The 14,425-nt window shown below is 35.6% G+C and overlaps 1 protein-coding gene and 1 pseudogene across 1 annotated transcript; one reads left to right on the top strand and one right to left on the bottom strand.

Moving 5' to 3' along the window:
• The first annotated feature begins 1,056 nt into the window (after nucleotides 1-1,056).
• On the top strand, nucleotides 1,057-1,989 carry Or1e31 (olfactory receptor family 1 subfamily E member 30). The gene is given in 1 exon segment (NM_001000716.1): nucleotides 1,057-1,989. A coding segment is annotated over 1 exon segment (933 nt).
• A 6,035-nt stretch (nucleotides 1,990-8,024) lies between these two features.
• On the bottom strand, nucleotides 8,025-8,661 carry Or1e30-ps1 (olfactory receptor family 1 subfamily E member 30, pseudogene 1; annotated as a pseudogene).

The following is a 14,425-nucleotide window of genomic DNA, read 5'->3' as shown; positions in this document are numbered from 1 at the left end:
AATTTACTCACTGGTAAATGGTTATTAGGCAAAAACCTTGGTATACCCATGATACAACTCACAGACCACATGATGCTCAAGAAGAAGGAAGACCAAAATGGGGATGCTTCATTCCTTCTTAGAAGGGAGAACAAAATACTCATAGGAGGAAATGTAGGAACAAAGAGTGGAGCAGTGACTGAAGAAAATGTCATCCAGAGACTGACCCACCTTGGAATCCATCCTATATGCAGTTACAAAACTCAGTCTCTTTTGCTGATTCCAAAAAGTGTTTGCTGACAGGAGAGAGATATGGGTGTCTCCTGAGAAGTTCTGCCAGAGCCTTACTGATACAGATGAGGATGGTTGCAGCTGATCATTGGACTGAACAAGGGGACCCCAGTGGAGAAGTTAGATACAAGACTTAAGGAGCTGAAGGGGTTTGCAACCACACAGGAAGAACTACAATATCAACTAACTAGACCCCACCAGGGTTCCCAGGGACTGAACCACCAAGCAATGAGTACACACGGAGGGACCTATGACTCCAGCCACAAATGTAGCAGAGAATGGCATTGCCAAGCATCAATGGGGGGAGGGAAAACAAAAGAACTATAAATACATAAAATATTCAAGAAAAGTAAAATTAAAAAATATTTAAAAAGACATAGTAATGTAACTCACTGGAGCATGTATTATTTTATTGAAATTTAGATAAAACTAAGAATAGAGTTAATACAAGTTGTTTCATAACTTCTACATACAAAATAACATCCAACAAATTACAAATGAACAAACTAGTTACCCAGTATGAGCAGGAAGTGGGAGAGAAAAGCATTAGCATCTTAGAAGAAATAGCATAGAACTTTCTATAAAGCAATGAGTGAAAGCTATTGAAGATAAGTTGAGAAAAATCATTAATCATTTTTATTGTTTACAGACATTAGGATTTTTGAGATTATAATCACTATGATGACTTTTTATTGTTTTTTTTAGAATATATGTCTTATATATTTATTTTAAAATTTAAGAGATACTAATATTTTCTCATCTGGATACCGGAGAAGAATAAAAATAATGAACAATCAAACTTTCATCACCCAATTCCTTCTCCTGGGACTGCCCATCCCTGAAGAACATCAGCACCTGTTCTATGCCTTGTTCCTGGTCATGTACCTCACCACCATCTTGGGAAACTTGCTAATCATTGTACTTGTTCAACTGGACTCCCAGCTCCACACACCTATGTATTTGTTTCTCAGCAATTTGTCTTTCTCTGATCTATGTTTTTCCTCTGTCACAATGCCCAAGCTGCTGCAGAACATGAGGAGCCAGGACACATCCATTCCCTATGGAGGCTGCCTGGCACAAACATACTTCTTTATGGTTTTTGGAGATATGGAGAGTTTCCTTCTTGTGGCCATGGCCTATGACCGCTATGTGGCCATCTGCTTCCCTCTGCATTACACCAGCATCATGAGCCCCAAGCTCTGTACTTGTCTAGTGCTGTTATTGTGGATGCTGACGACATCCCATGCCATGATGCACACACTGCTTGCAGCAAGATTGTCTTTTTGTGAGAACAATGTGGTCCTCAACTTCTTCTGTGACCTATTTGTTCTCCTAAAGCTGGCCTGCTCAGACACTTATATTAATGAGTTGATGATATTTATCATGAGTACACTCCTCATTATTATTCCATTCTTCCTCATTGTTATGTCCTATGCAAGGATCATATCCTCTATTCTTAAGGTTCCATCTACCCAAGGCATCTGCAAGGTCTTCTCTACCTGTGGTTCCCATCTGTCTGTAGTATCACTGTTCTATGGGACAATTATTGGTCTCTACTTATGTCCAGCAGGTAATAATTCCACTGTAAAAGAGATGGTCATGGCCATGATGTACACTGTGGTGACCCCCATGCTGAATCCCTTCATCTACAGCCTAAGGAATAGAGATATGAAGAGGGCCCTAATAAGAGTTATCTGTAGTATGAAAATCACTCTGTAATGGCAGCACTTGGAATTTAACCTAATTATTTTGCAATGAATGTATTGATATTAGCATTTTATATTAGATTTTGTTCCTCACCATAAACCTACAAGGATGAGTATACTAAAAGACTGTAAAATACATAAAAGAGATGAGTTTTGGTGGAGTAGTCAAAGTAAGAAAGATTGTCTTTGATATCTGTCTACTACTTCCTCTTTACTTTGCATAAAGAACCCTGGAAATACACAGTGGGTGAGGTACTGTCTAGTATGATCTCTGTTCCTTTTAAGTTACTGTAAATTATTATCATTTTACCCTGCCTTCCATGTTTATTGATGTTTTAGTTAAAATCATTTAAGTAATGTATTTATTACATTCAATACGAATGAAAAGTCTTCACCTCCCAACTTCTTTCTAATGTTTTCCCATATCTATTTTGAAATATTTTATTCTCTTAGCTCTTTTAATCCTTTTCCAATTCATGTTTCCTTTGCGAGTAGTGTTGACCCTGAACAAATCTGGGATAATTATTTTATATAATAATGTCACTTTTTAATTTTTATCGTAATATTTGAAATTGATTATTAACCAGGCACCTTTCAATTTAATTTGCTTCCCTATGATAATGGAAAGAAAAATATTGAAGCTCATAATGCCTCATGAATATCCATATTTTTCTTTGTAATGGTTCTGCCTCTAAATATTTTATGCTTACAGTCTAAAGCTCTCCTTTGGCTGTTTTACTTACTAAGCTATCTTCAACATATTGGGTACTTGCTAAAATCCAGGTTTCAGTTTCACAACAGTCTCTTGTCCTCTCAGAGACTACATTTCATTTGTTGCCTAACCTTAGTATCTCCCTGAAACTATTGGATTATCTGTGAACTGTTCATACTCAAATCTCCCATGTATTTAATAACAGTGCTGCATAACTGGAACTATCAACTTAAACTTTAAGATTAGGATAGAGCATTGCCTCTTTTTTTCTTTTTAAAGATTTATTTATTTTATGTATATGCATATACTGTAGCTGTCTTCAGACACATCAGAAGAGGGCATCAGATCTCATTACAGATGGTTGTGAGTCACTGTGTGGTTGCTGGGAATCGAACTCAGGACCTCTGGAAGAGTAGTCAGTGCTCTTAACCACTGAGCCATCTTTCCAGCCCCTACTTCTCAGTTTTAACCCACAAGTGGCAACAGGGAAAGGATCTACAGGTTAGCTTATGCAACCTTGTCTTCAAATTTAAAATTCAAAAAGAGGAAGAGACCATGTAATAAATGGAAATTTCCACCACTTAGTAATGCTCTCACCAAGCCAGTTTTTGAAGAAGCAATGATGATAAAAGATCAACTGCTCTCCAGATTATAGGAACTCACCTAATTGAAATAAAAGATATTATACAGTGCCAAGCCTATTTTTCTAAAAATTATCTTGGATATTTTATGTATTTACATTTCAAATGTTATCCCCTTTCCAACCCTCTCCTGTATTCCCTTCCCCCTTCCCCTGCTTCTATGAGGATGCTCCCACTCTCACCCACCCACTCACACCTCAATGCCTTGGCATTCCCTACATTGAGGAAATGGCCACTTGATTCATAACTTCTGTTAGTTTCTCTATGTCTCTGTTTAGTTTCTGTTTCCATGATCTGTTCATTGATTGGAGTAGGGTGTTGGAGTCTCCCACTATTATCGTCTGAGGTACAATATGTGATTTGAGCTTTAGTAAGGTTTCTTTTGTCTATGTAGGTGCCCTTGCATTTGGAGCATAGATATTCAGGATTGAGAGTTTATCTTTGTGTTTTTTTCCCTTTGATGAATATAAAATGTCCTTCCTTATCTCTTTTGATGAGTTTTGGTTGAAAGTCAGTTATTTACTATTAGAATGGCTACTCCAGCTTGTTTCTTGGAACCGTTTGCTTGGAAAATTGTTTTCCAGCCTTTTACTCTGAGGTAGTGTCTGTCTTTGACACTGAGGTGTGTTTCCTGTATGCTGCAAAGTGCTCGGTCTTCTTTCTGTATCCAGCCTGTTAGTCTATATCTTTTTATTGAGGAATTGAGTCCATTGATGTTAAGAGATATTAAGCAATAGTGATTGTTGCCTCCTGTCATTTTTGTTGTTAGAAGGTGGAATTATGTTTATGTGACTCTCTTATTTTGGGTTTGTTGCAAGAAAATAACTTTTTTGCTTTTTATAGGGTGTAGTTTCCCTCCTTGTGTTGGAGTTTTCCATCTATTATTCTTTTTAGGACTGGGTTTGTGTAAATTAGGTTTTGTCATTGAATATCTTGGTTTCTCCATCTATGTTAATTGAGAGTTTTACTGGATACAGTATCCTGGCCTGCCATTAGTGTTCTCTTGGGTCTGTATGACATCTGTGCAGGATCTTATGACTTTCAAAATCTCTGGTGAGAAGTCTGCTGTAATTCTGATAGGTCTGTCTTTATATGTTACTTGACCTTTTTCCCTTACTGCTTTTAATAGTCTTTCTTTGTTTTGCACATTTGGTGTTTTGACTCTTATGTGATGGGAGGAGTTTCCTTTCTGGTCCAATCTATTTGGAGTTCTGTAGGCTTCTTGTATGCCTCTTTAAGTTGCCCTTATGCCCTTTTTTACAAGTTGGAAGGTTAACTGGGCTCAGTCTTGCCATGGTTTTGTCCTGTTCAGACAGGCCTCCTCCTCCTGCTCCTGCTTCTCTTACTCCTCCTCTTCCTACTCCTCCTTATCCTCCTCCCACTTCTCCTTCTCCCCCTCCTCTTCCTTCTCCTTTTCCTCCCTCCTCTTCCTCCTCCTTCTTCTCCTTCTCTTCTTCTTTTTTAGAAAATCACAAACAAAAAGTTTAGTTTCCAAGTTCATCATTTATAAATACACTAAAGTTTATCCCATACAAATTCAGACTGAGCCTATATACAGTATTTCAACAAAACATTTTTTCTAAAAGGCCAGAGGCAAATGGGTGGTTTGTTTCACCCATAATATTTAATTTATTTTAAGTGAGAAAATGAAAAAAACATTTTTAGACATTATAATCAACTCTTTGGAGTCTGGTAAAGAATCTGCTAGCTGATAATTCATTTTGACATTCTTGGGATTCTATAATGTCCAATGATGGTTGAGTCTTTTCTATCATAGGAAAAATATCTAAATGCCTAAGGCTTTTTTCATGACTGCAATAAATGAGTGCTTTCCCTGTTAACAAGCTACCTCCTCAAAGTAAACTCTGAGCTATAGTCTAGTCAAATTTGAGGGGATCAGTGCATACTTCTTATGAGATAGCTTTATTGTACAGAGATGCAAAAATAAATCAGAGTCATGGAGATTTGATCAACAGCTCATCTATTGTAAATGTGTCATATCATTCACTGGTGAAGTCCTAAGCATGACTTTAAAACTTGGATCCAATTTGAAGGAGCTCATGATAAGTGGGATATGTATGAGTTAACTGACCCTGTAATACCTGAATGCAAATGCCGGACATGCAAACATTCTCATGACCAACTAGTCATGCAACTGACACTTCCTGATATGCCCAAGTTTAGTTTTGTTTTCAAGTGAACAGGCCTCTTCTTAATTGTGCTAATAATCTCTTTAACAACCATAGTCTCTTTTCCAGCACACACTTTGGCTATAATATTAAGCTTTGTAAAGCTTCTTCTCACTCCAAGCTGAACATAATGTTTATTTTTGCCCAAATTGCTCTTTTCCATGTAGCCGCTACATAAGTGTTATTGATAGTAATCATTCCACAAATTCAAAATCATGTATTATTGAAATTTTCTCTTTGAGAGTGTCTATCAAATTAAATACTTCCCCTCATCCAGGTTTCTAAAACAAGTGCCAAAGTGAGCCACATTCTCTGCTAAAACACCACAAAATTGGCCCGTGTAACCAATTTTAAAGTTGCTTCCTTCTGAAATTTGTGGTTCATAGTCTGAATTGCTCTCATTGTGATTTTTCTTCCAAGCTCCTACTAAAATGTTCCTTTAAGCTCTAATCATAGCATTTAAACACTTTTCAAGTCTGAAAGTTACAAATTCTTCCACATTTTTAAAAATTAACAAAATCAATCAATCACTCAATCAAAAACAACATGGTCCAGTTCTTCAAACTCACACCTCACTCTGATACAACTCACAAATTAGTTACATTTCTGTTATTGTGCTTATTTCCATGTCTGAGGCAAACTTCCATAAAAAGTTTATCTAGGTACAGATATGGTTGCTCAGACAACTGGATAGGAAGTGACATCATAAATTGAGAAAGTATAAAAGGCAAAGGTCAAACTTGGAAAGCAAAAAAAGAGTTCAAGTTTCCTCACTGAATTTAATTGCTGTAGGACTCTACCTGTAGCTATCTTCTGGGCAGACAAGAAGAGTATCACGGAGCTCTGGAGGAAGCTCAAAGATATTCATGGATATATAGGGCCTAATAGAAAAAAAGAAGCAGCAAAAGAAATGAATCAAACATAAATGGAAGCCTGACCATAACATCCTGATGCTAAGAGTTTAAAGATGATAGTGAATCTCCTCTTTAAGAAGTAGGAAAAAATAAAAAGTAACTGTATAATCATTGTAAATGTACAAATAAACACAAGATTAGCAGCCTTAAAAATTGAACCATTTGCCTCTAGCTCCTCAACTCATTAGTGCAAAAAAATTACAGCCTGTGGGCATAAGATAATTTCTAGGAAAATACTAAATATAATGATGTAATGACAGTATTACAAAAATTGACTTAAGTCAAGGACATCTCAGAAAAGATTATATAGACATGAAAATAAATTATTATGAGGAGAACATTTAGATACCAACTTGAGGGAAGTTTTCTATAGGATAGAAAATTGGGAGTCATCATGTATATGGGAGGATTTGATTTTCATGTTGCTGAATACTAAAATCAGGTTACGAAGCATATTATAAAAGTGATGCCACAGACAAAGCAAACAACTGAAAACAAAGATAAGATCACAGGATGCATTTTAATGATGTATTGAATATAGATAATCATTTAGAAAAATATAGCAAAAGAGTTCTTGTTGCCATATTTTTTGCTACTTTATAGGCTTTTATTTCTATCACTGTTCTCTATCCTTATCCCTTCTAACTCTGCAACACTAAGTAGGAGAGAAATAAGGCAAAAAGATAAATGGGGTATTGTATTTTTTAAACTACTTCCTGCTGTTTAGGGGCATCTAGTTCCAAGTGACCATTTTGATCTTCACTAAAGGTTATGTGCAAGCAGCAAGCAGCAAAACCAATATTAGCAATAAGGAACAACAAAAACAGTAGCCGTAGCAGCAAAAAAAGTAGCAGCAAGAGCAGCAGCAGCTGTATTTCTTCTCAGGGCTCTAATATTTTTATTCCCCCCCAAGAGACCACAGTATTCCATTTGAAGAATTATCTGCAGATAGTAAAAATCATACTTCTGCTAGAGAAGTGAACAATATAAAGCAGGCCTATACACTGCACCTGGGATTAGACTGAAAGTATATCACTATCATATTGCTGTGTTCTTGAAGAAAGAGAAATTCTAACTGTAAATTCTTTGTAAGTAGTTTTCTGGAATGAAATGGACATGAAGGCACAGTGAGGTCCCTAGTTAATGCACATTTTGCATATTAAATAATTATATAGACTGCTCATTTAAAAGAATAGGCTAAAGTGAGGAAAAATCAGGTAAAACTAGTATAATAAATATATTATGATATATAAAATGATTATGGTATAAAAATCTGAAAGCTGGTTATCATCGTTAGAGGAGAGATTTCTTTCGAAGCACTCTTTTTAGGGCTTTCTTCATATCTCTATTCCTCAGACTATAAATGAAAGGATTCAACATGGGAGTCACCACTGTGTACATCATAGACATGATAGTGTCCTTAAGAATAGAGTCATTAGCAGAGGGACCTAAGTAGAGGCCAATAATTGTCCCATAGAACAATGACACTACAGACAGGTGAGAACCACAAGTGGAGAAGAGCTTGTGGATGCCTCGAGTTGAAGGGACCTTGAGGATGGAGGAGATGATGCATGCATAAGACACTATGATGAGTAGAAATGGAAGTATAACAACAATTCCTCCTATGATCACTATCATCAATTCATTAATGCGAATATCAGAACAGGCCAGCTTCAGGAGAGCAGACAGATCACAGAAAAAATGGGGAATCACCCTGTTTTCACAGAAAGACAACCTAGTCAAGAGCAAAGTGTGCAACATAGCATACAATGTTGTCAGCACCCAGGATAGCAACACCAGACTCAGACAGAGCTTGGGGCTCATGATTCTGGTATAATGAAGAGGGAAGCAGATGGCCACATAGCGGTCATAGGCCATTGCAACAAGTAGGAAGTTCTCAAGGGCTGCAAAAAGCAGAAAAAAGTACACTTGTGTCAGGCATCCTGCATAGGGGATGAGTGGTACTTGACTCTGCATGTTCAGCAGCAACTTTGGCATTGTGACAGAGGAAAAGCAGAGGTCAGTGAATGACAAGTTGCTGAGAAACAAATATAGGGGTGTATGGAGATGGGAGTCCAGACAAATTAGGATGATGATGATCAGGTTCCCCAGGACAGTGGTGAGGTACATGGCCAGGAACAGGGCATAGAACAAGTGCTGGTGCTCAGAGGCAATGGGCAGACCCAGGAGGAGGAACTCAGAGATGACAGTCTTGTTGTGTCCTGGCATTATCTTCCTGTAATATCTGTAAGGACAATAGTAGGTCACCTCTAAAAGTAGCATAAAAATAAACATATATGTAAGTCAAGTGCTCTATAATGATTTCACATTCATAACATTATCTCTATTTCAAATAGCTAGAATACCGATACATAAGTAACTTAATTCTTTGGTTTCTCTTTCATGTTTTATTATTCCATCTTTTATGACCTACTCTTCTCTGAGGTACAAAATGCATTTGCTTTTCTTTTACTTGGCAATTGGTTATGTGGTCTCAGTGATTATGAATTTTGTTCAGCTCGGTCAGTTTCTTGTATCTCAACAATCCCTTTGCCTCAGTGAAGGCTGTCTTATATTATGTTTGTCTACAGATCTGAAAATGTCCTGTACTTTAATGGCTTAGATAACAACTTAAGATTCAGTTTGGATTTCTATCTTATCCAAGAGAACTCTACTCTTATCCAAGGATGAATGATTTTTCCATAGAATGTAGAGCAGAACTTATAAAGAGAGCAGATTAAAAAAACTGCCACCTTCAGTCTCTTCCTTCTCTTTCCCATCCTCTTTCACTTTTTCATATCATTCAAACTAATCTGTGTTCAAAGCTGAAGACTGTGTGTTATATTTCATTCATTCATTTTATATACCCCATTAGTAAATGTTATATATTATGAAGTTGATGTTCATCTTTATACAAATTATTACTAAAATAGACAATAGCATTATCTCATTTCAACTCTTTAAACCATCTCTCAAATATTCTCCCTGACTCTGAAACTCCATACTTTTCTCAAGAAGCATCATTTGCTATTTATATGTAAAGTTAAAATCCAGCCATGCTTCCTTGCTAATGATTTTTTATTAGAGTCTCAGTGCTTAGATGATAAATCTAAATTTACTTCAGGGGAACACTTGACTAAGTTTAGCCTACTGCCACGGTCACTTTTGTTCATATAAATACTCTTGTATTCTATTCTCCACCTATTCTAGTCTTTAGTGTATACCTTCCAGTGCTTTGCCTTTCACACCTGGTATTTCATCTGTCTGGCAATTTTTTTCTTGTTGCTTCAACTCACCTGGCTTATCATTTATCCTTTAGGTACAGTACATGTGGCTTTCTATAATAAGTCTCCCAAGTCCATCTAGAGAACACGAGACCTTCTACCATTTTCTCACTCTGTCTGGAACTCACCCCACAGCACTCAATGATTCAATTATCTTCTAATAACTAACTTCAAGCAGATTAGAAACCACATTCTGGAAGGGATGTCTTGAACCTGCATCACAGACATCCTGCTTGTTGAGTGCATATATCCAATATAACATAAATCTAATTAGGTGCCTTTTGCACTAAGAAGTACATTCATGTTGTGTTCAAAGACACAAGTGTTCTATAAATTAGAATATCTACCATTGTTAATTTGAATTTGTCCCTGCCAAAATTTCCAGGATAAGTCCTTTAGTTCTAGTTATAATATTGCACACATGGATAATACCATAGAACTTTATTTTTGATACTTCTTCATGTTACCAAATGAAATGATTCTCTGTACATCTTTATACTTCATTTATTGTGATATCATTGATAGCAGTATTCTAAGAAAAATATTGTAGTAATTTTAGTAAGTGCAGGAATATTTCTATGCTGGTCATATGTGGGCTCCTTCTCCAATAAGAATGTATCAAGTGCTTGCTTATTTACTTTGCCAACTCAGCTTTTTCCTTCTATCAGTTTTGTACACACTTTGCAATTGAGTTATTATTTACCTCAGTACACTTTAAGTGAATCAAATTGCCTGGAATAGTGTGATGATTTCATATACCCAACTGAAGGCAATGATGAATAATCTGCAATCTCCCAAGGAAGAAAAGACTGCTGAGTGCATTGAGTTTCAGGCCTGTAGTTTTCAGGTCTGCCCTGGACAACAATCCCCATACAGTTTTCAGATTGTCCAGTTCATACTCCAGAGAGCTGATTTATTAAAAATTAACCTTATTTTACACTTTCTGTCTTATAATAATCAATTTCTAACTGTATGCACACTTATATGTGTATGTAATATGGCTGCTTTGGATTTCTGAAATATACACTATACATTAAATTAGGCAGATGAAACATAAAGATTTACAATAATACCAACTGTTTAGATCTTCCCCTTAAAATGCTTAACTCATCTTCATTAACAAATTTTATATTTCAAAGTTATCTGCCAACATTAAGGGAGGGAATGTTGTAGGGAGTTTGATTCTCATGTAATTGTGAAGATAATATTTCTGATGTGTGTAACTAGGAATCACACATGATGAAAATGTTCGCATGCAAATGGTACATGAAATAAAAAGCTTCATATTTCCCACACCTATGTGACTCCAAGGTTCCTGGCTAGAGTAAACCTAAGCATCTTTTAAGATGGTGGCTCTAATATTTAATGTGAGTAAAAACTCACTAGGATACTTATTCAAATGTTGATATTATCCTCCAATTAAGATATTACAATTGTAATTCACACCCAGAGAAAGAGTTATTGTGGAAAATGGAATAAACAATCTTTTAATTTATGGGTCAGTAGTTTCTTCAGAAAATTGCAATTCCATTACTGATGTGAGATCAATCGAAATATTTGAAATCTCTTGAGATAATTTTAAAATAAAAAGTCTAAGAACTATAGCACAAAACCTGTGGATTACAGAGTTGTTGTTACAATGAGGTGATAGGGTCTGGTAAGAATATAATGTGTAGTGAAATTAGTGAATATTAACATTAAAATATATCTGGAAAATAGTAGTTAACACGCATATGGAAATTTAGGAAGACTGGAAAGATAGAGATATTGAAGAGATAAATTTCACCTCTAAAACTCCAGACTGAAAATTATCATATGACCCAGGAAAACTAGACCATCCTTTTCAACTCACCTATAATGTATTCCAGTGACTTTGAGACTACAGCCTGAGATATTATTCCAATAATAATTGCAGAACTGTGAAGTAATTCCTCTTTGTTCATAATCTGAGTATGATCCCTGCTCATATGATCCAGTATATTCAAAGCTGGACTTAAGGGAACCTGCTCTCAGGAGTTCAGACCCAGGAGTAACTCACTAAAGACAGATCAATTAGTCATGACATTTCTAGAACAATTAAGAGTTCTGAAACTGTGAGTGATTCAGCCCTGATGATATCTGGCTCTGTTTGATATGGACTCATAGATAGATGTATAGTCACTAATGCCATGTGGAGTTGGCAGGGTTCTTTCATGGCTACAACATATTTATGAAGTGTCATTGGACGAAAACTAAAGTACATAAGCACAGTACTCTGCATGATTTAAAATATATTAGAAGTATACTAATTCAAACTAGAATCTATCAGATTTTGTGGGATTAAACTACAATTAGAAGCACATGAATTAGAATGATTAACAAATTACCACCCGCAATATACTTTAACCTTCTGTACACAGGCCCTAGGACATTATATATATATATGTATGTATGTATATATATGTATATATATGTATGTATGTATGTATATATATATATGTATATATGTATATATATGTGTGTGTGTGTGTGTGTGTTAATAAAGACCAGCTATATATGAGCCAACTCTCTATTTTAATAAGTAAGAAAAAATAACCCCTTCAATTGTTCAATTAATTTTCAGGTGAATATCTCTTACAGCTGTATGGCTCCTTACCTTTCTAGGTGAAACTTAACAGCCCATCCCACCATCATATTCAGACCATTGTCCACAGAACCATAGATGACACATTAACTTCTCCATTCAGTGTCTGTTGCACTTGGCTCTCATCATCTGGTTCAGATGCTGTAGAGGTACTTTGTATAGTTTTATGCTCAAATTTTTCATCCCTTAAGATTTTATACATTTATTGGTCTTACAATCACTAGATTATTATATATTACACTAATATCTATTTTTTGTACTTGGAAATAATATCTGGCAGTATAATTCAATACGATGGTCTAGCAAATGCATTGTTCAGAGGGCTTTGAAGACATGACAGTATCTTTACAAACCTGACCCAGTCAATAGATACATCTAGTGATGTGTCACAATATGATAGCACTATGGAGTTATTGGAAAATTAAGATGTAGCACGTGTTTGGAGGAGGTACACCACAAGCTTACTTTTGAAGGGCATGCTTCCCCTCCTGGTTGCCATGAAGTCAATGTGCAAGTGACCATGGACAAACATCAGAAACTATGATTAAAATAGCCTTCTCTTTTTAAAAATAATTTACTTCAGCTATTTAGTCACAGAAGTGAAGAACTGACTAAGGAAGCAGACATTCTCCAGCATAGTAGCACATACTTTGGGAACTAGGCAGAGTTTGTTTAAAACTGTGTATCTTCTGTTCCCAAACATACTTTAACTACAACAGCAAAACCAGTTATACACTTACATTAGGTGAACTAGAAAGCACCTCACCTCCATCTTTCTGAATAAGTTTTTAGTTTTTGCATTGATACCTATCAGGATTACAGAGAAAGATGTCATAGGAGATTTGTCTAACATTTATGCAAATATTAAGTTCCGTAACCCTTCTTGAGAGAATTATTTCAGATGGCGATAGAGGTGGACTGGGGCTCTTCTCTGCATATTGACACTTTTGCACAATAATTGTAGGACTTTACTTCTGTAGTGTCAATTTGTAATGTGCAACCAATAGATGTGGCAATAGCCTGGATTATTCACAGGTTTCCACTGTGCCCCTTTGGCCAATAGCTTGATCAGATGTAACATATTTAGGGCACTGGAAGCTTCTCACAAACTGGTTGTAGTGCCCTATTGTTGAAAACAACACCATGTTATATTATAGAGAATCAGATGGGTGTGTAAATAGACTCTTTAACCCTACTGAATATTTTCATGGCACTATAAGTCATTCTGTACAGTCCTGTAGGACAAAGGTTAAAAACTAACTTATCTATAAAGTCTTGTATATACAATAGTAACCCATCTACATGATATACGCATGCAAAAGTGGCACAAATGTTGAGAGTAACTAACCATTACCTGATACAATTTTCCCTGCCTGTAACATTAAATTGTGCCAACATGTCATCTTCTAAAACACTGCAGTGTTCAATGATTTTTTCCAGAAACAATTCCAACAGGAATTATTTGTACATATTGATTGAGTACTTCTAAAATTCATATGTAAAAGAAATCTAAAACTAAAAAAATCATTGTCTTGTTTTGCTTTTCATATTGTGCTTAACCTTCTTATTGAAATTATTTTTCATATAATACATTTGAAGTATTATTTTCATTTTAATCCTCTCAGGTCTTCCCACCCTGTTCAACTATATGTCTTCTTTCTCTATTGGAAAACAAATAGGCAAGTAGAAAAAGGAAAAGCAAAGAATTAGTATGAGAAGTACATACTGATACATAAAAACACAAAACCACAAAACTCAAGGTGTGAGCAAAATACTAATAAGGTAAAAAAGAATGCCCAATCAAAATAAAATCTCCAAAATATCTTTAGTTTTGGTTTGAGTTCACTATCTATGGCTAGGCATGGAAATTTTTCCTTTGTGAGATGTCAACTGGAGATAATTTTGAAAATATAAATTCAGCCATCTTGAGAACCAATTTAACTCTGTTCTCTAATGCCTCATTTAGGGAGTTTCAGGAAAAATCTTCAAATGAAGTTTACGAGTAGATTAAAACTATATCACAACTGGGAAAGGGAAAAACACTCGAAATGTATATAAGAAATACTCAAGTTAATAATAAAAAAAA

This window comes from Rattus norvegicus, chromosome 10 (assembly GCF_021556685.1).
Source record: "Rattus norvegicus strain SHRSP/BbbUtx chromosome 10, alternate assembly SHRSP_T2T, whole genome shotgun sequence".
Classification (NCBI taxonomy): Eukaryota; Metazoa; Chordata; class Mammalia; order Rodentia; family Muridae; genus Rattus; species Rattus norvegicus.
Note: the sequence above shows the minus strand (reverse complement) of the source record. Positions and strands in the feature narration are given on the sequence as shown.